At 38.0% G+C, this 27,675-nt stretch overlaps 1 protein-coding gene across 1 annotated transcript in view; it reads right to left on the bottom strand.

Moving 5' to 3' along the window:
• Positions 1 to 7,889: 7,889 nt before the first annotated feature.
• brinp3b (bone morphogenetic protein/retinoic acid inducible neural-specific 3b) overlaps positions 7,890 to 27,675 on the bottom strand; it is a 38,448-nt gene continuing 18,662 nt past the window's right edge. The window contains exons 4-7 of the mRNA XM_067363359.1: positions 12,859 to 12,964; positions 12,323 to 12,559; positions 9,833 to 10,055; positions 7,890 to 9,006 (exon numbers count right to left, since the gene is read on the bottom strand). Of these exons, the coding sequence (XP_067219460.1) occupies positions 7,890 to 9,006; positions 9,833 to 10,055; positions 12,323 to 12,559; positions 12,859 to 12,964 (1,683 nt within the window). The remainder of the gene's footprint in view (positions 9,007 to 9,832; positions 10,056 to 12,322; positions 12,560 to 12,858; positions 12,965 to 27,675) is intronic.

A 27,675-nucleotide genomic window follows, 5' to 3' on the forward strand; every position in this document is an offset into this window, starting at 1 on the left:
TCCATCGATGTCACTTGGTCTCATCATCTCTTCGGCTCTGCCTCTGTCAGTCATCTTTGTCTAGCCTCTCCATCAGGGCTCCGCCATGGCTCCTCCCTTCATCAAGCGGGAAAGGAGGGAGGGTGGTAGAATCCTAAATTCTGTCAGTTCTTTGTTCAGTGCCGTTGTTGGTTTATGTGGTTATTTTGTTTTATGCCGTTTCATGGTAATCTGTGTTTCCTGTTTGGATTGGATTTATTTAAGACTGTTTTTGTTATATTGTTATGCATTGTGTGCTTCGTTACAGTCATTTTACAATTAAAGGCTAAAGTTCCTGCTAATGTGTTTCATCAAAATCATTCAGGGTTTGCCTCTTCAAGGTTGTTGAAGATGAGTAATTCCTTATTTCTTCAGCATCTAAGGTGAGCACACCTCACCTGACACTACTTCACTATCATACAATGCCTGTGGAATGTTCTTTCAAACCATACAATAGTACTCGTCTATTTCACTTCAAGGACTCCAAGTCTTGGCCATGATGTTTTGCATTGTGTTCAATTAATGTGCCAGAACTCACTGAATATGTAATTTACAGCTACTAAAGCTACTAAGCTACCAAAACACCCCAGGTATCACTGCCCGTCTGCTGCAAACGTGTGTGTGTTTGTGTATGTCTGCTGTTTCTTACATTTTCTTTTCTCCATTTGTGTGACAATTGCAGGGCATCACTGACATTCCTGTGCAATGGTGTTATTCGAGGACAGGTCAGAATGACTCAGTGAAAAAACAGATTAGACATTTTTTTTTTTTCTGTTTTTTTGCACATTTCCTTTGTATTGATCATTCAGGCTTTTAGCTCTTTTACAGCTCAACTGTTCATTAACACCAGCCCATACCTCCTGCCCCCAGGGCAGCACAGAAACCCCCAACCACAGGGAGAAAGCCCACTGAATAGATTTATTGTTTCAGCCCCTCCATGTAAAAGCAAGCGGTGATGCATCTTTCGATGCCTAAAAACAATGTGGAAGGTTGTTTTTGGTCTTTTTACATTTTATATTTTTTTGGTCCTTCATCCCCAATCTGTTTTTTTTTTTTTTTTTTTTTAATGAAACCTTTTATGATGGACATATGTTAAGGGCTGAGATTCAGGTCTTCAGATATTTCAAATCTTATCAAAAACAGTATAAATACATATAAATGTCACATAATTGTGGCATTCCTTATTTTATAGATGAGTCTTTGTACTTTACCTGCCTATAGAGATAATACGAGAGATAGACTACATTTAAATGCAAACTGTGTTAGAGTGAAGCTCACAAAATCTTTGAAGATAATGTCAGGCTCATATTTCACCCCAAGATCAAAAGAATAAGACATTATATTTTGCTTAATGAAAATTAAGTGTATTTTTGTTTTCATTGACTTTATGCAATCACATTCTCATTATCATAATTTAGAGAAATCAGAGTCATTACCTATAAATAAATAAATACATAAAATAAAACTAATTTTAACTTTTTTATGCATTTTAACATTGTAGTACTACAAAACAATAAAAATAAAAATAAGAATTCTAAACTGAGAGTAAAGGGGCAAAAAAAGTACAATGACCATACACATATTTATGCAATATAATTTCTTTTTCTTTTTAATCTTGTCTTTATGCAGATGTAGTTAGGTGGATAATGTTTCTGACTTAAATTAATCAACAACAGTGTCATTTGTCATTAACATGAGTACAGATCTGTGGGCCCTGAATGGGATTATTGCTTGTCACTCTGCAAATATAGTCTGAGATTTTCTCTCTTATCACTCTGCATATTTAATTACGTTGTGATATTAGCATAATATTAGGTCTGTTTTGAAGTCTTTTATCTTTATAACTATTGGTACTTGCTTATTTTCTTAGTATTTTTGTCATTAGTTTTGGAGTCCCCATAGTCTCCATCTTATTATGCTGGGGTTTTGCTGGTGTTGTTATTCAGCAGAACCTGTGTCTATCAATATTTATACTGTCATAGTGAATTTCAGAACTGTCAGTTTAGTGGTCCACTTAATCTCAGTGACTTGCAGTCTTTTCACTCTGTATTTTCTTTTCATTGTCTGAAAAGTAGAAATTTTCACTCCTGTACAAAATATATGAGCATTTCTTTATCCCTGAGATGAGAAGAGATGGCGTCAGAAAAGGTTTGCATGTTTTGATATATTTCAAGCAGGTTTAATCTGAATACACTGTAATGCTACACCTCCACTGAGCCTTTGATTTGTACTTTGAATCGTTTACGATAATATCTATGACATGCATTTAGAAAATAGATAAATGTTCATTTCATCAGTCAGATGCGTTTTTATGTCAACAGTATCAACACCGAAATGAATCTGCAGCAGTGGGATGTTATGATTTCAAAGTTATCTCACTATTGCTAGCCTCTCCAAAAATGTCCTATTGCACCTTTAATATGCAGTAATGCAGTTTCTAGAAACTACTTTTTCTCCTCAGAGCATTTCAAAGTTTGATAAGCCCTTTTCCTTACTTTATATTAGGGCAGATATATAACCCTGACATTTCTGACTTCATGCCCCTGAAAAAAAAGCATGAAAATGAATTTAAATCTATAAATAAAAAACCTGCTCATTGTATAAATTGTATTTATGCATTTTTGAATAAATTGATATATGAGCATTACATCATTGATCCTTGTAAATAATTAAAAAATCCAATAATTTGCAGCACAAAACATATCACTTTCATTTTCTGAACTTCCACTGTATGGAAGTCAATGGGAACCGTAATTGTTTAGTTATGAACATTCTTCAACATATCTTTTTTTGTTCAGCAGAAGAAAGTAAGTCATAGGCTTAGCTTGGAATTACAAGAGGGTAAAAATGTGGGTGAACTATCCCTTTAAATAATGGTTTCTGATGATAAGGGCATGTCACACCACCTGTACATGTTGACATCTGTCGAACTGACTATAGCTTCGCACGAATGATATGAATGTGCAGCAAAATTTGAGTGGATGCATGGCATTTGACATCAACAAAAAAATACTTTGCATTTTAATATTTGCATTCAGTGTTGTTTCTCCGCTGTTGTCTGTGACTCTATAGGATCAGACCTGTGACCCACTGCACTTTTGTTTTCTTGCTACATATTAACATGCCATCACTCTGGTTGGATTTTTGCGTGTATCCATAGTGAACACTGACACACTGGAAATCTGGTCACCTCATGTGGCAACACCTCGCGAGTCACGCTTGTCTGCGAGATAGAAACATGGGGAAATTTACTTCACAATGCTGCTGTCAATCACGACTCAACACTCTGGAGCAGCAGATGGTTTCGCAGATCCAAAAACAAATTCATCTGAACCCCAGCAACCGAGGCAAATAGCTCACGCGCTTTGAACAGACTCCTGCAGCTGTGGAGAAGGATGTCTGATAATGGGCTCTGTCCAGGGTGCCAGCCTTTCGAGCTCTGTGTGTCTCCATCTCCTCAGTGCTCATCCATCACACCGGGAGCGATGACGGAGTGGAGGATTGAGGGAGGTCACTCTCCTCATCGTTATTCGCCTGCTGATAAGTGCCAGCGCTCGTCTCTTGAGGACCGTGCATTTAGGGCACTAAATTTGCCACAAAGAAAGTAAGAGGAAACCATATGCCGTCTGACTTTAGGGGTTGTTAAGAGCCTCTTCACATGCTAAGGTGTGATGGAACGTTGAAGGATGAGTTGGAATATATCATGTGAATCAGGAAGGAAATAATGTTTATTAATGACCATGTGATTGATGTTTCAGAACACAAATCTGATTTTGACACACGTTTTAAAATAAATCTCAGGAATGTGAAGAAATTGAATGTCTTTAAGACAAGTTCTCTCCATTGACAGATCAATACATATTTATGTATTTCAGCATTCAAATGTTTGAATTCATTTGAATATCCTGTGTACACCTGAAGCCATTACTAGTTTGTTTGCTTCACCTGATGTCTTTATGCAATAGATCTGGATTTCAACTGGAGTGACATATTTAAAGGAATAGCAGCACCTCTGCTGTCAGTGCCATTTTAATGGTGTACTTTACATTTTAAATTTTAATGGTGTACTTCAGTATTCTGTTTTAAAATTTACAGGCCTGGATTTAAAATGCATTCCCTGCATTCATTTGTATATATATATATATATATATATATATATATATATGTGGCGACCAGGGCGGGCGAGAGCCGTGAGGGAACGGCGCAAAGCTGGTGGCGCGAGTGTTAATGAGCTTCACCTGGGAGGCGCAGCGGCCTTGAGTCCCTCACGGAGGAGCTCCAGGAGCATAAAAGGAGGAGCGACTACCGTGAAGGACGAGAGAGCATGTTATGTTTGTGTGGCCAGCAGACGTCCGCGAGGGTCTGCCGGCATTACTTTTGTTTTGTTCTTTGTTTATTTTGGAATTAAACTTTGTTTGAACGTTCGCCGGTTCCCGCCTCCTTCTTCCCATATTTACGAACTTCGTTACATTGGTGCCGAAACCCGGGAGGAAGGAGGGACATGCTGTCGGAGAGCCCTCGCTGCTGAGGGGGATCGTGGTGCTGCGGAGTTCGGGCAGCGCGGGAGTGAAGACCGCGAGAGGCTGCCCGAGGCGGTGGTGCTGGAGCATAGTGAAAGGTGGGACGGAGACCCGGATGCCGTGGTCCTGGGACGAGGTGGGGTGGCTGCCGTCCAGGTCAGGAGGGAGCGGAGGAGTCGCCGCCGTCCGCCGTGGGCCGGAGCCTGCTGCCGTCCGCCATGAAGGGGAGGAGCAGGGGACGGGGGACTCGATGCCGGCTGCCCTCAGCCGGAGGAGCCATCGCAGGCCGCCAGGAAGCGGTCGAGGATCGGGCCGTCCACCAAGCGTCCAGTGCCATCGCATGTGGCACCGCGAGGAAAAGCCTCTCGGCAGGCTGAGGACCGAGCGGCAGTGTGTCTGGGAACCGGACCCAGAATTTTTTCCCTCTTTCTTTTTCCTCTCTCCCCTCTCTCGTCCTGTCGCTCCCCTTGCTTCCGTCTCCTTTCTCTCGTCTGTCCTTACCCCCAGGTGCTGCGGCCGCCGAGACAGGCCCCGGGGGGGGAGTACAGCGCAGTCTCGGGAGTACCCCCCGGCCTGCGAGGGCCGATGGGGGTATGTGGCGACCAGGGCGGGCGAGAGCTCCGGAAGCATAAAAGGAAGAGCGACTACCGTGAAGGACGAGAGAGCACCAGGCCTGGAATTTATTTTATGTTTTGTTATGTTTGTGTGGCCGGCAGACGTCCGCGAGGGCATTACTTTCGTTTTGTTCTTTGTTTATTTTGGAATTAAACTTTGTTTGAACGTTCGCCGGTTCCCGCCTCCTTCTTCCCATATTTACGAACTTTGTTACTATATATATATATATCAGTCAAGCCAAAATTAATTTAGACACCTTGAACATTTCATTCATTACAATTTATTCACTTTAGTTTAAAAAATATATAAAAAAAAGTGACATTGATATATATATATATATATATATATATATATATATATATATATATATAAAAAAAAAAAAAATTGACAAGATCTCCGCGTTGAACTGTGTCAGAAAAAAATAATTTTAATTATGTCAGATAACACTTAAAGGTGCATTATGTAATATTTCCTGTCCGCTAGAGATCGCTAGAGGCCTATTCAAAACAAAGGTGTAGATGATGCCAAGTTTGAGCGCGGAATCTTGGGACATGTGGTCTTTACCTCAACGGCTGGTGGAAAGGAATTGAAATAGGACTCGGGAAGAAATCATGTTCATGGATGCGATTATTAATGTTACTGTAGTATGAAGCAGTGCAGGACCAAGTGTTGTGGGAGCTGAACGAGGCTGCTGGAGCGATTGCGCAACACATGCCGCGAGCAGCGGAACTTTTATTATGCCATAGTCATGAGTATGAGGTAACACAGCTCTGTTTATCATATTAGATACATTTGAGTGTGTTGAAAATTATGTTATAAAGTTACTATGTGTGTTCGCTCAGCGGCTGCTGTGAGACACTGTTGCACACAGAAGTAAGCTAGATCGATTTTAGAATATCATATTCAATGCTGGATGGCTTGTGTTGATAAATGGCATGCAATTAATTTTAAAACGTATTGTATGATGGAGAAAATGCTGCATTACTGTTACTATAAATAAAGCAGCATCTTATTATGCTATTTTAGCTACTTTACAAAATAGTGTTTTTCTCTGAGGCATGGTAAAGCATGGTGCTCGCAAAAAATCAAGAAAATTAGATTTAAAAAATAAGAGTAAACATGTTGAGCTATATAACAATAATTAGTTTTCTGTCTATAAATATATCAAAACAGTTGTTCCCTTGTCTATTAAAACATGTAATTTATTAAAGCGTCTTTGGTGTTTCCATGGTTTTTACAAAATAAAACCAGAAATAAAAACACAATTGAGAGGCGACTCCTCACACGTCCCGGAGCCTTGGTTAAAATTGCAATTTTCTCACAATTTAGTAAATAAATAATCAAATAGTTGCAAACAGTTTGCTGAAGACAAGCAGACTAAGGACATGGATTACTGGAACCATGTCCTGTGGTCTGATTAGACCAAGATAAACTTATTTGGCTCAGATGGTATCAAGTGTGTGTGGCGGCAACCAGATGAGGAGTACAAAAACAAGCGTGTCTTGCCTACAGTCAAGCATGGTGGTGGGAGTGTCATGTCTGGGGCTGCATGAGTGCTGCCGGCACTGGGGAGTTAAAGTTTATGAGGGAACCATGAATGAACAGAGCATGATCCCCTCCCTTCAGAGACTGGGCCGCAGGGCAGTATTCCAACATGATAACGACCCCAAACACACCTCCAAAACGACCACTGCCTTGTTAAAGCAGCTGAGGGTAAAGGTGATGGACTGACCAAGCATGTCTCCAGACCTAAACCCTACTGAGCATCTGTGGGGCATCCTCAAACGGAAGGTGGGGAGCAAGGTCTCTAACATCCACCAGCTCCGTGATGTCGTCATGGAGGAGTGGAAGTGGACTCCAGTGGCAACCTGTGAAGCTCTGGTGAACTCCATGCCAAGAGGGTTAAGGCAGCGCTGGAAAATAATGGTGGCCACACACACTCACTTTCGTGGCCAGCGTAATGTGTTAAGACATTAATGGCTGTGTGTTGAGTTATTTTGACGGGACAGCAAATTTATAAAAGCTGTACACTTACTACTTTACATTGTAGCAAAGTGTCATTTCTTCAGTGTTGTCACATGAAAAGATATAATAAAATATTTACAGAAATGTGAGGGGTGTACTCACTTCTGTCAGATACTGTATGTATGTATATATATATATATATATATATATATATATATATATATATATATATATATATATATATAAACTTTTCTATTATCAGTGTTCAATCTTTTAAGTTCAAAAGTACAACATTTATTTGAAATATAAACTGTTAAATGGAAGTGTATATTATCTGTATTATTATTATTATTATTATTCATTTTGGGGTGAAATATGACCTTGATGTTGAGGTGTTTCATTAGATTCATTAGACTTGAGTGAATGGAAAGTTTTCTACTTTTTGTTAAACAGATTCCTAAAATGTTTCAGGGTTGGGATGCAGCCAACCCCAATCAGTGTGCTACAAAAACATAACAAAAAGTTAGAATTGCTTTATTAATTAATTTATTTTTTTTAACTATGTCTTTTTTTGCATGTTTTATTTAATTCAAACATGGCAGAATTGATAAAATTGTGCAAAACTTTGTTTAATCTGAACTACTATTTGAACCAAAGACATCAAATATATACCATGTCTATGAACAGTAATGACTTCGTATCAAACAGCAACAGTTAAATTAACTTCTCAGCAAGTAAAGCAAAACATCAAGGGCAAAAATAAATTGCTTTCTAACTACAAAGTTTCGCAGCTTCATACTCTTTGTAGAATGGCTGTTTGGCACTAAAAGTCAGCAGTGTGGTGAGTATTCTCTGTACCTCGGAGCTGGAGAGTTTGAGCCTATGTCGGAGTAGGCAGGAGAACAAATCTAATGGCAGTGGCCCAGGAGGAGAGAGTCTATTGACCCGATATCGGATCTCCATTAGCTGCAGCAGGGCAGAGTCTTGAGATCCCTGAGTGTACGGATAGTCCAACTGTAGGATCAGATCCTGGATAGCTTCGGGGTCAAAGTGCATACTGTAACCAAACAGCTGCATGCTGTTGATCTTCATGTATCCAAAGTTCTGAGAGGAATCCATAGCTTCTAGAGGCTCGAAGTAGACCGTATCATTCCCCTGAGAGGATTCGGTCCGAATGCGGCTCCTTAGGTAGAAGTGAACAGTCTCAAAAAAGCTCTTCCACCGGTTGCCTAAAGTCAAGGTCCAATTGAAGCAATCCAAAGGAATGTCCAGCTTGGTTTTCTCCCAGTCCGGGTAGCCATTTTGATTGATGGGCATAGTCCAGCTTTCTGAGTGGCTACCTCCAAAGGGGTTGACGTAGACTGACAGCCCAGGCTCCAAGGTGGAGTTCTTGGTCATGCAGATCTGCAGCGAGATGCCCAGGAGCATATGGACACGGTTGGATTTGAACTTGTTGCTCTTTAGTGTAAGCAACATCCTCTTTCTCCAAGAAGGGTCAAACCAAACGTTGAGGCGCACGTCGTTGCTGACGAAGATTGCATGGGTAGTGATGCGGCCATCTCGGTGTTGCAGTAGGTAGCGTAGCTCCAGGTCTTGTAGGTCCGTCTCAAAGCCCAGGTAGTGGTCTGTGGGGTTGGGTACGGCGTATTTACAAACTCCATGACTGAGAACGTAACCTGGGTTGCAACTGGAGCAGCGGGTGCGGTTGTCCACGGAGCAAGAAGCGCAACGGTGGCCGTCACCCACTTCACAAGGGACAATACCCTGGCATGGGGGGTTCTCGTACGGACAGGCACAAGTCCGTAATTCCTCTGAGTAAAATCCCAGGTGGTTATTCTCACTGCAGTACAGGATGGACAGGGTGAACTGTAGCCAGTAGCTCAAGGGCCTAGGGAAAACAAAGTGAGTAAAAGATTTTATAGCTTGTAATGTATGCAAATAATTCAGAAGATCATAAGGCAATGGTTTGCAACAAACGCTGACTGCCAATAGACAGTTTTGTATAGCAACAGTACTAATTGGTTTCTAACCTTCAGCTCTGCTAATATTTGCCTTTGAAAGCACTGGTAGGACAAAAGTAATCCATTAGTGCAGCAGTAGCCTCAGAGGCTGTAGTGGGTGGTTAAACAATAGATTAGTCATTAGTCTTTTACACTCGCTTGGAGATGGGGCTTGACTAAACAATTGCACTTTCAAATCAAAATCCAGTATAGTGTAATAATAATTTGAAGTGTTTTCACAATCCCAGAGGTAAATTATATTGCTCAGAGGTTACACTTTCAAAGTTTAAGAGATTTTACTTTACATTACATAAAAGCAGACAAAAGAAACCATTGTTGGTTTTAAAACTATATGATGCCTAGGGATCCCAAATATTTATTTACTCACTCCCATTTTGGGGTAAACTATCCCTTAAAGAAAAAGTTTCCATTTGTTGTGTTTTTAATTTCATTACTGTCTGGGTGAAACAACTGAGATATTGAAGGGATCTTATTTGTGATTCCCTATGGGATGGGATAGAAAAACATAAAATTTCAGCAAAAACCAAATTAATCTGGAACTTCTTCTGAGTTTAATGATGCACAAACATTCAGAATTCCTTATAGACTAAAACTTTTTAGCTTTTCATGTAGCTTCATTTGCATAGCTTGCATAATTATACAACAAAAAATTAGGATTCAAGGGTTTAATGTGTGCCTATAAATACATTTTACCTCTCCCTTAGAGACACGATTTTGGGCTGCATGCGGCATCTCTTGCTGAGGTTGAAGAGCTTGTTAGCAGTTCGTCGGGTCTTGGAGAGCAGGAGGCTAACGCGGCTTTCTAGCTGCCTGTAGCGTTGCTGTAGAGCACTGTCTGTTCTCCACAATTGCTGGATTCTTGATGAATTTAGAGCACTCTGTGTTGGTAATTTACCCATGAAGCTCTGGAACTCATCTGATGAGATAATAATTACAATTAGAATTGGATTTGTTTATTTTTGTAATGTGTTTTTGTAAAGTCATAATTGTGTTATAATACTGCTTTTTGCTATTTGCATGGGTTACTGTAAATTATTTTTAACAAATTTTTGATTCTGTACACAATTTAAAATGTTGTTTTCTGTGATACATGTTGATATTTTGCCATGGCATATGGTGACATCATGAACACAATTCACACATGGCAACAATTATTTTTAAATACATAGTGTCTGTTTGCATCCAGGTGGAAGGCATAATGAGAGACTCCATCATCATTATAATGATGAACAGATTTAATTTAGGCTTTTATTCACATATAAACATAGATCAGTGAACATAAACAAAAGCTCAACCGAACCTGCTTCATGCGTGAGAACAAACCTCTTCTGGAAGCTCAAACAAGCTGCGTAACACACAAGAATGAACCTCATTCTTGAGCTTCCGTTTACCACAACTGATCATATAAAGCGATCATGTCTCTTCAGAAAATTTGGGCTAAACCGCTTGATTCATTTTGATTTGTTTTACGATCTCCTTATGATTTTTTTGAAGCACCAAAGTGGTAGCTGTCTATGGAGGGACAGAAAGCTCACAGATTTCATCAAAAAGATCTTCATTTGTGCTCTGAAGATGAACAAAAGTCTTACGGGTTTGGAATGACATGAGGGTGAGTAATTAATGACAGAATTTTCATTTTTGTGTGAACTAACCCTTTAAAGCTTAAGCCCTTTAAAGATAAGTAGCCATCAGTTTTAGTATTATATATTTACTTGTCACAGGTGGCTGTAGTGAAGCACACGATGAAGGAGATTAATAACAAACAGTCTTTATTTAAATCCACATGGAATACTCAGGAGACAGTAGAAGATCAAAACAAAGACAACAACAATAGACTATATGGGACAAAGAATTTAACAAAACACAGGGCTTAAATAGAGGGTACGCACGGCCAGAGTGACTGTGGTTACGCCCACTGAGTGGCAGCAAGAAATTTGACAAGAAATCTGAGGAAACTGCCGAAAGCTAAAAAAAAAAAAGAGAGAAGCAAATGGATCGCTGCAATTCACAAACAACTGAACAGTAGCGAAACATGGATTTGCAGTTATTTTGTCAATATGTTGATTTTTGGGGGGTAAAACCATACCCTATATATTGTATTGTTATATATTGTATAGACAACTCATCAATTAAATATTTATCATCTTATATTCTGCATAAATGTGTGTTTTTAAATAAACACTGACAAAGATTATACAAGTTTTAAGACAAGATGATATATATAACATTTGTATAAGTGATCACCCGGTGTTAAACCTACCAATATTGTATTTATATAAAGCGTTCACAGGCAAAATTTTGTTTTATGTTTAAATTTTTGTTTTCTTTATATATTTCCCTGGCATCAAAGTCAGGAACATATAAATGTCTGGAAGCACGATTCCTGGCAGCATGTCAATATCCATGGATTACTGGATCTTTGGTAAGTTGTAACAGGAACACTATCGAGTCAAATCTTTAGTTTAATCATTTGTTTTACTCGTGTTTTACACATTTTTGCAGTTCCCCCTATTAAATCCAGTCATGCAGCAGGCTCTTTTGCCACTCAGTCTGGCTGAGGGGCGTGTTCCGGCGGGAAAGTGACATCAATGCATACCCTCTATACATGGGGAGTGTAATTAAGGATAAAACGGAACAGTTGTGGGAACAGATTAACAACCAGTGCAAACAGGAACAGAGCAAACAGAGCAAAAAGGAAACCAAAATAGAACATATAATATACACATTACAATACTATTGTAGTATTTATTAATATTTTAAATTAGCTTCTTTTTTTCAGTTTTTATTTTAGTTTAATATTTTGCAATTTTGTTGTGCTTTTGTCTTTTTTTTTTTTTTTAGCTTTCAAATTTTTATTTCAGCTTAAATTTTAGTAATTTGAGAACTTAAAGTAGTGATTATATTAATTATTTTTAATAGTTTAATAGCTTTGGTTAATAATAACAAAACTGGTAAAAGGTAATACGTTGGACAATGTACAGTATTCCTGAGAGAGAGAGAGTCAGAATTATTTTATTAGTCAGTAATGAGTTGTTGGTGAGGTTCCCAAAGAGGGAAGTCTTGCTGGTAAAGCTAGTTAAGTAGAGTCGCAACTTAATGGGGACACCAGCACCTCATGCATATGTATGGAGGTGACAAAAATGCTCCACAGAGAAAAGGAGAAAAAAAAAGATCTTTTGGCACCTGAATCTTGAAATTCCTGGTTCTCCTGCCTCCAGGCCTCCCTCATGCGCTCCAGGTAGCTTTCCTGGGAGAGAATATCAGCCTCAGGGCAGTTACACTGGGGAAACTCCTTACTGCATTGGCACCAGCAGTCATTGTCTTTGCACACAAATTGGCCTTCAGCATTGCAGCCTATGTAGCCTAAGGCAGCCTGAACAAAGCTGCTACTTAAATAACTAGGCAGAATAGCCTGAAGTCCTAGAAGGAGAAATACAGAAGTGTGAGAGCGACCACACATGCCTTTGCTTTTCCAAGGCTGAGTGTCAAAAGGGTCTCATTCTAGTCAGCTGCTAAACCCTTTAATCTAATTAGCAAGCACAGACAACTATCAACATTCAAGTTTTGTGTATAATTAGCAGGCTAATTAGACAACGGCTTTGATCATGTTGCTACCATGGCTCATCAGACAACCACAACCTCTGAAAAACACTTAAGAATTAACAGTAGGATGAGGGGAAGTGTTTTATGAGAAAGTGTGGGATTGTGTTTCTCCCTACCTTGCAACTGAACTTTGTTCTCATGGCTGTGAACCAGTACAGAGCTGACAGAGTCGAGGTTGTCATAGTTACTGCAACCCAAAGGTCCGGTCCTGGTCTCAGTTACCTAGAGAGAAAAACAAAAAGCAATCATTGTCTTTGTCTAATAAATTGATTGAAGCAACTGGTGAAAAGCAATTATACCTGACCAGTGGGTGAACGATTTCCAGTGTAACCATCTCAACAATCAACATCAATATCCTTCAAAAAGTTCTTATCAATATAGCGGATATATGTAAGCATACGAGAGATACGAGACTCCGCTTCGCGTCATGTGTAACAATGCCCTTCAGTCGTAACTTATTCCCGATACAGCATTAGCCTCGAGTACCTTATTGCTTTTATAAAATGGTTACCACACAATACAAATATTAAAGCCAGAAATATGTATCAACGCAAATTTCATGAAGTAAAATGAAGGCTTTTTTTTTAGAAAAAAGCCTTCCTTCCGCCGAAAAAAATAGTCCCTGACCGTGAACAGCAACAGAAGTTACATGTTCATGCCATTAGATGGCACTCTTTATGAGTGTGTCAGTCAGTAGCGAAGAATTTTATATTGATAAGACTGAATTGTTTTGGAAACGAAACAAGACGCAACTGATAAATGTTTTGACTAGCGCTGTTAGTCACGTGAAAACCCCTTAAATGTTAAAAGGACAAGATGATACATAGGACTGACTTGAAAGAAAATGCTAAATCTGAATGCAAGTAATAAACTTGCTCTTCTACATAATACAGTAGGCTTCAATGAACAATATCAATTGAGAACATACAGTTTACGTTCCTAAGAGTGGTTGCTAAGGGTGTTGTGTAGTGATACACAGAACCGTTGGGTGATGTGGTCATAGCCGTGTTTTATCGTAAATAAAACACAGCTATTGACCAATCATATATATAGGGGAGCGCGGGGCACAAACTAACGCAGGGTTAGTTGTAACACGCATGGTTTAAATACTTCCAAACACGCTAGCAATAAGAAACTTAGCATATTTACTAGTTGCCATATCGACCATATAGAGAAAAAAATGCGCCAAAATTCAGAAATATTTGGAAGATACCACTGAACATTTATTTAACAATAGTAACAAAAGTAAATTTCTTACTTTTCTTGCTAATTTTTCATCTATATTTTTTGTGTTTATTTAAAATTAGACAAATCTGATATTATTTTAAACTCCAATCTGTTGTTTAGCAGATTGGGTAGTTTTTTAACGGTTCACTAACTAGCAGAAGACACTAACCAGTTTTGAACTCCAGTTGCGCTTATAGGGTTCTTTGTAACACTGCGTATTAGAACTATGCTATTCTATACAATCATGATACAACTGGCATAATCAACTTTTATGAATGTCTGTTGAGAAACCATGGAAAAAAGGTGAATAAAGACTGAGAGGAAGAACCTGAACATTCAGAAAATATTATTTCAAGAAATTTACAGCATTTGTACTGGCTCGTCTATTTATTGTTCACTGTCAAACCACAAAATTATTTAAATTTGATTTTTTTTTAAAAAATGCCATTATTTTATATGAAAAAATAATTGTCTTTTATTGACAAAATATTTTAGTTTGTCATGTATGTATATTTTTTAATTAAATCAGATAACATTTTTAGTTGTCATATGGTCATGTTACAACATGTTACAATGTGCCCCACCTATGGGGCATGTTGTCACATTTCCCTTCCCTTGTCTTGGGGTAAATAAAGAAAAAAGTATACACTGTATTAATGAAACAAAGCCACATATTTGTACCAAACACGTGTGAAATTAATGTGGAACAAAATAAATTTTCTGAACCCTAAGAACATTTAGTTATATTTTAATATATACAAATCCATCTCAGTCAAGAATTCTGAAGGTAGAATGACATCACCGCATTACGCAAAGTAATGTCTACGGGCACTAAGCCCCTTCTCATGTAAGATGCTAGTACCTGTATGTAGACTTGCTATATCTATAGGTAATAACAAAGAAGTTTCAGGTAAGTCATGTAACTCAGAAATTTTATTGATAAAATAGTAGAATCTCTGATATAAGATGGCAACACGTAAACAAATGGTTTAATGAAAAAAAAAATCTAAATACTAGGATAAGTGAGATAAAAGAGAGTTAGTCTGTGCTACACTTGGACATTATGGAGGATCAATTAACCTTTTGGGAATCTTGGGAAGAGTGTAAAATACAGGACTTATTGGATGTTGACAATACAAGAAGTCAAACTCTGACTGGGATATCCAACCTTGTGTTTTTGCATTATTTACAAAGGACAATACCTCAGATTGATAAGTACTAGTGAGATCATTGGGAAGCTTCTTGTAAAACCTCATATTTTGTAATTGGGAAAGAATGTCTTGCTGATATTTAGTCGTATCTGCCCCTCCTTTATCTACAGGTTTTATAATATGTTTGGATCATTGATCAATTCAGTCAAATCTTTTTTCTCATTCAGTGAAAGATTGTGAGAAAATTTTGTACTATATAAGCAAGTTTTCATCACAAATGAATAGCATGATTAGAAATATTCAGGCAGAAAGTACTTCTAGGTCTAAATGGTGTAGGCCTAAGAGATAATAACAATGGAAATTTAGAAAATGTCTTAATATTTCCCTGATTGTGGTTCTCATTCACTTTGCTCAGTCTATTTTCTGAAACATTTTATTTTTAAAAGTTTAGTAACAATAAAAAAAATAAAATCAGCACTTTTTGTCCATGCAAAGGAACGACAACTATCTAGGCCTACTTCTGTTTGTGTAATGATTCAAGAGTTGGTTGCATCTGGTGCTAATTTATCACGAAACTAATTAGGTTAACATCACTGTATTTAATTAACATTTTTATTATCTTTGTGCAGCCGAGAGAGCACTGTTCGTCTCTTTATTCTGCTGTGGCATAAACTATGAATTTTATCCAGCAAAATAATGTAAAAGCTGAGATAGTTCATCATTTATGGAAAAAAAAAAAAAAAAAAAAAAAGCTATAAAAAGTATTCAAACGGCATGAAGTCAAGGGCAAGAATCAGCAGAGTGTGAGAGAGACAGAGAGAGAAAAATCACAACTTCATTACACCCACAGCAGGCTCTTACGCTTCTGTTAATGCTGCTGGAGGGAGATTCATTAAATCCTAAAAATTCTCTCTGAGGTCCGAGCCAGCTCATTGTCCCTGGAAAGGCCAAAAACAATAGGCCTGTTGTTGCACTCTGCATCTAATTGTACATCAAAGAAATAAATTAGAAATATTGTATTCTAGACCTAGTAAATGACAAAAACATAATGTTTCTTGTGAACTGTGAATATGGAAGAAGGGGAGATTTTCCTTGTCTGTTTTTCATACAAAGCATACAACATACGACGTTAGCAACAGACACTTGTCTGTTTTCAAATAGCAACAAATGACCCCTTTAAAATATCTTTTTATGAGCTTTTATTATATTTTTTATATTATATGTAATATTTATAAATCAATAATTCACTGTAAAATAAATGATACATACTGCTCAAAAAAAAAAAAAAAAAAAAAGGAAAACTTTAAAAACACATCAGTTCTCAATGGAGAAATATTATGCTGGATATACTGAAATGGACTGGGTAATGTGTTAGGAACGAAAGGATGCCACATCGTTTGATGGAAATGAGAATTATCAACCTACAGAGGACTGAATTCAAAGACACCCCGAAAATCAAAGTGAAAAAAATTATACAGCAGGCTAATCCATTTTGCTGAAATTTCATTGCAGCAACTCAAAATGGTACTCAGTAGTCTGTATGACCCCCATGTGCTTGTATGCATGACTGACAATGTCGGGGCATGCTCCTAATGAGATGACCGATGGTATTTCCGCCCAGATCTGGACCAGGGCATCACTGAGCTCCTGGAAAGTCTGAGGTGCACACTGTAAAAAATGGCCATGATTTTAACGGTAAAAGACTGTAAAAATGCTACGGTGAAAAACTGTAATAGATCTAACTGTACATTTAATGTAATTTTACGGTAAAATACCATTAAATTTGTTTTTGGAATTGAAAAATAACAAGTCATTGCTTAATTTACAGTGAAAAACTGTAAATTGACATTCCCACAATTCCCTGCATAAGAGTTCACAATTGATGTATTTTTGTTTAAATAACTCTGTTTCTTCTTAGTTTTTCTTACTTTTTTTCTAATCACTTATGTACATTAGGGTTTTATGTTACATCTAATGTTGTTTAATTAATGTTTATTGCATTTTTAAAATTTCATGTGTGTTACCATGATGGTGTTTAGCATTTGTGTGAATGACACAATGAACTTTGATTCATCATGTGACACATCACCACTGTGTTTGGTGGTTGTTGGTATATTACAAAAGTACAGAACAGATATTAGTATTTCAATAGGTTGATAAATTAACATTATATCAGTTAATAAAATACGGTTTTATACCGTAAATTTAAAATAGTGATGGGAGAAATAAAGCTTTTCAAAGCTTCAAATTAATTGAACCAATTGCTTCGCAAAATGAGTCACTGTTTCGAAGTGTTCAAAACACCACATGCTGGTGACCCCTGCTGGTCAAAACCATATAATTGCAACAAAAACAGCTCTTACCAATACATTGCAAATGTTTTATTGAACGTATAATCCATAAAATGGAATTAACTAATAATCTAATACCGTTAAATATTAAGTGTCTGTATAATATGTATTGTTTTATCAATTTTCAGGGCTTGTTTTGTTTGTTCTATGGATGGGTAAGCTAAACAGAGGCTATAAACTACTATTATTCCTTTAAATTATACAAATACCCCATTAAGACTACGATTGTGTAAAACTAATCAGAGATCAGGTAATAGACACTTTTAGATACTTAATATATATATATATATATATATATAAAAATATATATATATATATAAATAAATACATTTTTGAAATAACTAGTATTTAATTAGAACCGTTAAGTTCCCTTAGTATGTTGGCTAGAACAATATTCGGGAAGTACTGTTTCGGTCTTATGTGAGTGCGTTGGTTTTGCTTATTGTAAATTCACTGGTGAGACCACTCATTTCAGCTTTTAAAATAGCACTGTATCGAGTAAGCTGGCTTCCTTCCAGAATGGGAGTGGTTGTGAGCAGTGGCGTAACTTTGTTTTAAAAAGTGGGTGGGACAGAAATGTGTATGTGTGTGTGTGTGTGGGGGGGGGGGGGGTATTGTAATTTTATTATTACAATAATAATGATATGATATTAAAACTAATATGATAGTTTCTTCCTTACATCTGCTATAATACAATATGTCTCGAGAGTATGTACATTAGTTAATAAATACGTGGATCCGCTGCTGAAAATAGATTGTCCTGATGGACTGGAGGCATTATTTTCGTTTAGCATGCAAGAGATTCAGGGTTCGAATCCAACCATGTATGATTTATTTATTTATTTTTTTCTCATTAAAACCAAAGATGTTCGTCAGTGATTGTATATCAAGAGCAGGGACACGTTTATGTGTATTTTGTTTTGTGATTCAACGTAACGAATAGAGAGTCTCTGCAACAGTTACACATTAGATTGAAGCGCTCGTCCGTGTGAACACTGCGCAGTGTGCACGAGCGCCAAGAGAACACTGTTGCGCCTCTGATAACAGCGACAACGAGCACTCAACATGATTTCAAAAACAACACATCCCAGCGCCAGATCGCCTATTAATAATACAAATTGATAATCAACTAGAGGTGTTTCTTTTGTATTAGATATCCGCGAGATGCCGCGATATGTTTCAAAAAGTGGTGGGGACAATATCGACCATTTCAAAAAGTGGTGGGGACATGTCCCACCCATCCCACCCGCAAATTACGCCTATGGTTGTGAGGCCACTGCTCTGTTGAAGGCTGGCCCTCCTCAGGCTGCCTAGATAGCCACCTCAGGGTAGAGCAGCGTGTCTCCACTCGTACAAAGTTTGGAGAGTTGTTGTGCAAGAGATGAGCGCTTGAACTTCAGATAGATGCATCGGCCCATTGGGCCGCCTGACATTGTTACCTGGGTCCACCTTAGCGGTAATTAAGGTTGAGTGATTTTGCCTCCTCTCAATGTTGAGAGTCATTCTCAGAGGCTGCTGCTCTTATGAGCCCCAGGTAGATCTATACTTATGGACTCACCAGGGTTGCCTCTATAGCTAGCCTAGGCTAAACACCAGGGATAGTGGAGGCGGTCTGCTAAAGCATTCTCACCCCTGACCCCTCATTATCTGAGTTTGCCATCCCTAGTGTTGGCCTCTTCTCTCAATGGAGAGTCGTCCGGCCAAGGCCCTCCCCTTTCTGCATTTGGGATAAAAATAGATCAGGTGATTTGGTTTACTGCCCTTTTGCAGTCTCTCTTTCTGGATGTCTCCAAGAGACAAATATAAGACACTCTGTTTCTGAGAAACAGACAGGTTGCTGGCCAGACTAGATTATAGTAAAGTAAGAAGAAACCTCCCTGGTGGCATTCGGTGTTGACTTTTTTCCCTTAAGAAGTGACTAGCTGGGGTTCCTTTGGGTTCCCTAGCCATACTCCCTTAAAGGAACCCTTCTTGTTGAATTTTGTTGGTTCCAGGCCTTCATGCATTCTGGAGGCCTCTTTGAGGCTTATAGCTTGGGCTTTGTAGGGAGTGCTGTTACTGACAGCCCAGTTGTGACCCGTAGGGAGAGTGGTTCTGGCATTTCAGTTGAAACTGCTTGATTCTGACAGTTGTCACTGCCATTCTTTGGCATGCACTCCCCTCAGCATGGCGGCATAGGTATATCATCCCCCATAGTGCTTGCTTCCGAAAGTGAACGTCTCAGGTTACACATGTAACCATGGTTCTCTGAGAACAGGGAACGAGACGCTGCATCTCCCAGCCATTCCTCTGGGCCTGCCTGCCGAACAGTCCCTTCAGGCGATAAGTGGATGGCATGTTCTGTAGGCAGTCCTTGTATACTTTCGGGTCGCACCATTATGATGTTATGGGCTGTCGACATTGCCATGATTTGATAAGCGTTTCAGACATCGATTAACGTGGAGGTGTTTCACATAGCGCTTGAGGCAGTGTTTCGTTCCCTGTTCTCAGGGAACCATGGTTACATGCGTAACCTCAGACATTTTCCTACTGGGAAGTCTAACTACTGTCGTGAAAAGGAGCACTGGAGAGAGGATTGTCCTGTACTTGAGAAGAAGGCTAGACATGAAGTTAATAAGTCGTCTAAATCAGCTGCCCCCCGTGTACATATATTTTATATATGTATATATATGTATATATATATATATATATATATATATATATATATATATATATATATATTACTGGGTTGTACTGCTCAGGAACAGCTTTATAAATTAATTTGAATCCCTGATTCCTAAATTCATCTGTTTTTGGAAGGCCAAACAAAGTGGTTTTGCTTTCACATCCAGACACACAGCATCTCTGGTAAAAGCAGTGTTTGGAGTAACACAATACAGAAGTAATTACTTTTTGCTGTAATGCAGTAATATAACGCATTACTAATAAAATGTGGATAATATTATACTCATTACAATCTCAGTAATGCCCGAAATTAAGTGGTGTTAGTTTTATTTTTTACCAACAAAGCAAGATATTCCAGCACTTTTCCAGCAACTTGAAAAAACACCTGGACCGGTGCCACGCTAACACTAAGATAACCGAGAGAGCTTCCCTGCTAACACACAACGTAACAGTATGTAATGTATTCGTACTTTTTGGTAATTTCATGACTTACTAACTGACAACATAAACAACGTCGCACGCCAGTAATTTCATTACCTTCAGATTACCATCTCACACATCTCAAAATCTCCTAACGTTATAAGATTACCAAGAGCGTTCCAGAAACGTACTGTATTCATAATATATTGGTAATTCCATGACTTACTAGTAACGTAACTACAATGTTGTATGCCCATAATATTATTACCATTAAATTACCATATCGCAACGTCGTCAGTACGATCTCTTAACGTTATAAGAAATCCAAGGACGTTCCAGATACGTACTCTATTTGTAATATAATGGTCATTCCATGACTGACTGGCAACGTCATGTGCTTGTAATTTCATTACCATCATTTACACGTTCTTTATATGTTATTTTTTACCAGAGTTTGCTATTTAAAAAGTGTAATTAAACGTCAAACACAAGACTGAAATTTCCCTGAAGAAAAAAATTGTTTCTTTTCACCAAGTCAGAATATGGATGACTGCTTTTTATATATAATGACGTGACATACAGCACACGCCTCCACAAATGGAGTGCACGTGCGCCCACAGTATGTGAGTGAAGTTAATTTTTCTGAGAGAAGAATTTATTTTTCCGAGGTGACAACGAATAAATGGCTTTTATAAAAATGTATAAAAAAAACTGAGTGTAAACGGCTTTTATTTTATGTTGCTGTAGGCTATATGTTTTTATTTATAGTTTGGGTGTATTTTATTATTTTTATTAGGATTTTTGTTCATGTTCTGTGTGTTTTTCAAAATAAATGAATAAATCGCGCTATTCGCACTTGCCACAACTTGCCACACTGCCCGACCTCCTCACTCACTTTCTTTCAAGCAAGATCCTTTTTATTCCTGTTTCTATAAAAGTATGAAGATGTACAGCGACAATGATTTTGTCCTCCATTGTTGTTTCGTATTTCTACCTTGGCTCGCTACGTCATGTCACTACTATAGCAAGCTCCTGATTGGTAAATGCTGCGCGAATTTTCGCCAAAGTTCAGATTCTTCAACTTGCACGTTTCGCGCGAATCACGCGTTATGCGCATCAAATGCCCGAAATGCTCAATTCGCACCACATCATTCGCGCGAATCGCAGCGGGATGTCTATTCACGTCTTTGCATCGACTTAACATGTAAATCACTCGCGCTTAACGCTTCCTTCGCGTCTGGTGTGAACACACCATTTAAATTAGTCTGGGCAAATGAGGACATAAATTAGGTTAAACTACCGCATGTCCGCCCATAGAAAAATAAATATAAAAATTACCAACTGATTACCAACACACAACTATTGATATACAACATTGCCACGACGTAGCAGTTACTAACTGGCAACGTCACAAAGTTATGTTATGGCGATGTATAGGCACCTTTCACTTTTCCGGTTGCCCAACGTAACTTTACGTCGCCATGACGAAACTTTGGTCACCAGATTAAGTTGCAATTACGTAACAGTTACGTAATTTTGTTAGCTGGGTTCAGGTTGGAGAAGAGAATGCGCCGGACGAGAGCGCAGGCAAGACAAAACAACAGATGCAGAAATATCAGTGTGCCGCGAGTGCACATACACGGTTTGTTTGCGCATCAATAATAACGGACTCGCGCATGCCTAATGTGCGACTCCTGTATGTCACTGTAATTATCTTTACCTTTATTAAAATTTTCATCCATCAAAACTTTATAAGCAACACTGGTTTCCGTTATCCATCTGAGAGATTTTTGCGTATGCGGTTGGGTGTTTTGATCCTCCGTTCAGTCACACAGTGCAATAAGAAACTGGCTGCTCCAAAACAACCACAGAATACGCAGAGAAGTGGTGTTTGTTAATTTTTTAATTTAACTAATATAATAAATGAATTATATTAATATATTTAAATTAATTTTAAGTTAGGCCTATGTCCAGCCCCCCTGGAGGATCACTGGCCTACACAATCATTATGCTATACCACATCACCCTCCACTGGATGTATAATGAGCAATAAACTACATTTTAGTATTTTATGCCATCATACACTACCGGTCAAAAGTCTCTTCTGCTCACCAAGGCTTAATTTATTTGATCCAAAATACAGCAAAAACAGTAATACTCTTTAATACTCTTTTATTTTACAATTTAAAATAACTGTTTTCTATTTTAATACATTTTAAAATGCTGAATTTTCAGTATCATTCAGTATCACTGGGAAAACAATGTTAAAACTAATCTTTGATGATGAACTTGAGGACACTTTGGTAGTGAAAACTGATTTCTGTTATCTAAATGATGGTATCCCTTGATCATGTTTAATTTAGGTGCCAGAAAAAAAAAAAAAAAACATCATGAGTTCATCTGAAGGTTAATGTTTTTTTTTATATTCTCTCTTTCACTTTACTGAAGAGTTAAACAAAAACTGACTGTGGTTAAAGTCTCTTTCCAAAAAAAATGGATTTACAGCTTTGATTAATATAAGGCTAGAACGAGTATTTAATGCCTACTTTTATTGTCTGTGTTAAAATTAAAAGCTAATTAAAACCGCAAGAAATCTCCACCTGATAAATTAATCAATAATCTTAATTGAAAAACATATAGAATTAAAAAAAAACAAAAAAAAAAACTATTATTCCTCACAGACAAATCATTATTCTTTTAAACACGTTAAACTCCATTAATTAGTGTAGAGCCAGACAATTGTTCAAACCACCAATGGGGTCAGTTACTGATTCCATCTGCGACTATACTGAAGACCCAGCAAAACTAATGAGGCCAATAGATTCAGCAGCAGTGGATCATAATCAAACCTCTAATTTATGCTCTCAAACACCCTTCAAATACCATCCTCCCTCACCTGCTCATCCATAAGAGAAACACTGAAGAATCATCCAACTAGCTTCATTTAACACCTTGGCTAACCTTATAATACATCTTCCATACATCTGTTTTCTTGCCTCAGAGCTCACTTCATTCTAGACGCAACTAATGAGTTGAATTAGTCAATGCAGAAAGGAATCTAAATGGAAGAGCCAGGCTGATCCATCACCGTGATGCATGTTGTGACTAACACCGACAGGCGCTTTGTCCTCATTAATAGCAACTTAGCCCAAGATCCTCTTAGCAAACGGGCTCAGACCCCAAAACAGTTTGCCTGACTGAGATTGTAAATGACTAAATGTGGCAGGACAGAGTTGGAAATGGCCTTTGAATGGAAAACTGCTGCATGGGATTAAGTCGCTGCTTTACTGATGACTGCTTGAGACTTTTTCAAAGGAAACCTTGGGTCATTCATATCTGAAGCACTTCAGTGGTTTAAGCATGGATTTATATTTAAAGGCTGTACTTGCTCTTTAAACAAAGCCTGAGCAAATGAGATCAGTGTGGAGACTATCAGGAACGCCGCAGGCGCAAGGTTATGCTGCTGATAACTGCATATTGAATAATGAACTCACCTTCGAAGCTGTAATAATTGTATGCAAGAGGAAGACGTTTGCTTGTATGTATCGCCTGCGGTTGTATGCTTGAATCCAACATAAATTCATATTGAACATCATTCCCTGTGTTGGTACCAAAGAGATGAGTTTTAAGTTGCAAAGAAACTGACTTGAGGCTTCCAAACTAGAGACTTTTGCATGATACAGGTCTTTTAAGGAGAAATATCTTCTCTGTATATTGCAGTACTGTTTAGTTCAGATGGGAATCGTAAGGAATTTGCCATTTCCAGTTCTGGTTATGATTCCTTAATGGTTGTAATGGTAATGAGTCTTTTAGTAGTGTTGCCAATTATTTTCAATAGAAAGTAGCTGTATTTTAATATAAACAAACTGTAATTTAATATAAAATATAGCTTAATGTCCAATGAAGCTGTTCTCATTTACATATTTTCTGTAAGATCAGAAGCGAGTATGACATAGTGACTGCTGTGAAAAGTCAGCAATCTAGCGACAAAGTCACTAAATTGGCAACACTGCTTTTGAGAGGCTGTTTACATACGTAGTATGTGTTCATTATATAGGCACATTGTTTTTTTTTTACAAAGTGACCTTGCAACTACATGGCCTGGCATGCATAGTACAGAATTTTTTATATTTTTTGCAGATCCAAGTGAGCTGGGATTGTTTTGACGTTGTTGTATGACAAAAAATGAAAAAAGGAAAAAACGTATCTGTTTTTAGTAAATCATTGTCATGTAAACGTACCCTTAGAAGTAGCAATAAGTGGCCTTTAATATTTATTATATAACAATACTAAACAAACAAAAAACATTTAATTAATTAATACTTATAAAATATTATTGACAAAATCATAATGTGTATCTTTAACTATCATGTTGTCATTTGCACATCCAGTCAGTAACTAACTACTTAAAGGTAGAGAGAGCAATTTCGGAGAAGCAATAGCAAGCTTTGAAAGCATGAGATCCCACCCTCCCTTCAGAGCACTCTCGAAAGCCACGCCTCCTTCAAAACACACAGCAGAGTCTGCAAAGTGTCATGAGATAAGAGATAAATTACCTCATGTCTCGAAGAACATAACATTACAATAATAATGAACATAAACAACTTACAGAACTCTTACTTGTACCACCTGACTGCTGCAGATTCATTTGGCATTGATAATGTTGACATAGAAAGGTATAAATCTGAGCTTGTGACATCATAAGCAGAGTGCCCGGAAGTATAAGAGGGTACCCATAATAATGGCATGGCAACTTCCTCTCTCCCCTGCAGGCTAATGCAGCCATAAAGCAGAGCTTTTACAGAAAACATGGCTAAGCTGTGACAATTCTTTTCTCGCTTGATACAGCTTTCAAGGAATGTCTGCCACCTTGGCATACCACTACTCTGGGGAAATGCAGCCTCAATTCTTACAGAAAAGGCTGTAATGCAAGAATGACAAACACTTAACCCCTCTGGGGTCTGAGGATTTTTGGGGCCCTGGAGAAGTTTTGACATGCCCTGACATTTGTGCTTTTTTCAGTTGTTCATAAACATATTAATAGAAAAAGTGTCATTACACTGTATTAACACAAACTACACTACCATAATATGTGAGGAACATGTATGTTCATGTTTGTGTTTTTGAAGGAATAATGTTTATGCGTGGTTATTGAAAAAAACAAAAAACTTAAGTCACTGAAATAAAGCCAAAAAAAAAAAAAAAAGAAATCTGTGTTCACAAGACTTCTGGGTATTGGAGGTTGTAGACTAGAGTTTTTGCTTCAAAATTATGTAAAAATTGTGCTGCCTACTCGTTCATTTATTACAATATATTGATTTAGTTTTTGTAAGACACTTTTGGCCAAGAAACACGGTATGCGTAGAGGCGTGAATCATCATGAATAATTGGTTATTTACACCTGAGAAGACAAAAGAATCGCATAATGAGTTGTAATGACTTGCATAATAATGAGCTTTTTCAGTCAGGTAGGCTGTGAAAAAACCCTCTGTGATCATGTCTCAAGCTCATCATTAAAATAATGGTATTCTATTATATACTTTAAAATATAATGTATTTCTGTGATGCAAAGTGTTTGAACAATTATGTTACCCCTATGACATTTCATATAGCCTTTTAGCTTAAAAGCATGCACATTTGGAGAAATATTGATGGATTCTGATATGTTTATGTCAATTTTCTGTACAGAGGAGTAATATTTATCTAATATTTATTGTCATCACTATGAGCACTGGATACTGTGTTTTCAATTCATACTTGCAGCCGGAGGGCGCTCTGTACACCTTTAGTCCACAAATGCCTCCTAAAAGAAGAACCACCATGTGACTCTCCAGGAACTAACCGAACTAACAGAGGCTTCCAGAGATCGCTATAAAATGCAGATAAACACTTTTCAAGACAATAAATACACGATTGAGACGATGTATTCATGTACTGCCTTGTACTATTTGCATCGGAATAGCGCTCGCTCCGTGGGCGTGGCCGCATTAGCGGATAATGAGCTGAATCACAGACTTCTGACATGGCTCTATTTTCATACAGATTACATAAACAGAGAATATTTGTTTTCAGTTTGACTTACACAATTTAAAGGGATACTCCACCGTTTTTTCATATTAAACTATGTTATTTCCTTAACTAAGGGTGCTTTCACACCTGCCTCATTTAGTTCGGTTGAATCGTACCAGAGTTCGTTTGCCCCTTTGGTGCGGTTCGTTTGGGCAGGTGTGAAAGCAGCAATCGCACTCGGGTGCGCACCAAAAGCGGACCAAACAAGCGTACCGAGACCTGCTTGAAGAGGTGGTCTCGGTACGCTTTCAAACGAACTCTGGAGCGGTTCGCTTGAGATGTGAAAGCAATCGACCCAGTTAACGGACCAACGAACCAAATTATATAATTTTCATAACGGAAAATATGATATAAAAATCAGTAATGTCTGATTCTGTGAGTGAGCACATTATTTACAATATCTGAAAGCCAACGATCGCCTCTGGTGTGTAATTACACTTCTCCGTGCGAGAATGCTGTCCCGACGAAGTCTCAATTCCCGCTCTGCTTCATTATAAAATTCAAATGGTCTCTCTCGACAGACACACGGACAACAGGTCGCCTACTAGACAGCGCTGGGAAATCCAGAGATGGATAGAGAGAAAGAGCGCGGGTTTGAATTTGCTGCAGCAAATATGAATTAACTGCGGGAGAGAGCTACATTTATAAAGTGTTTGTGTGTGTCTCGTCAGTTACAAATAAAGCCACAATAAACTCATGGAGCGAACTTGTCAATCATTATTTTGATGGATGACGCAGAGAAAATTCTGACCAATAAGAGGACAGTTTTACTCCCATGTGACTTAACTTAACGCATTTTGGTACGCTTTGAAATTTTGCCATGTGAAAGCGAACCGAACCAAGAAAAAAAAGCAACATTGTAACAAATTTAGTCCCTGTTTCGGAACAAAACAAGCGATCCATAGGTGTGAAAACAACCTAAGACGAATTGATACATACCTCTCTCGTCTCAGTGCGTGCACTAAATCGCTCTGTCTTGCGGCGAAACTTTGTTAACACTTAGCTTAGCCCAGTTCATTCAATAGGGGCCAAGCAGAGAAGCTACCAAACA

Source organism: Chanodichthys erythropterus, chromosome 16 (genome assembly GCF_024489055.1).
Source record: "Chanodichthys erythropterus isolate Z2021 chromosome 16, ASM2448905v1, whole genome shotgun sequence".
Taxonomy (NCBI): Eukaryota; Metazoa; Chordata; class Actinopteri; order Cypriniformes; family Xenocyprididae; genus Chanodichthys; species Chanodichthys erythropterus.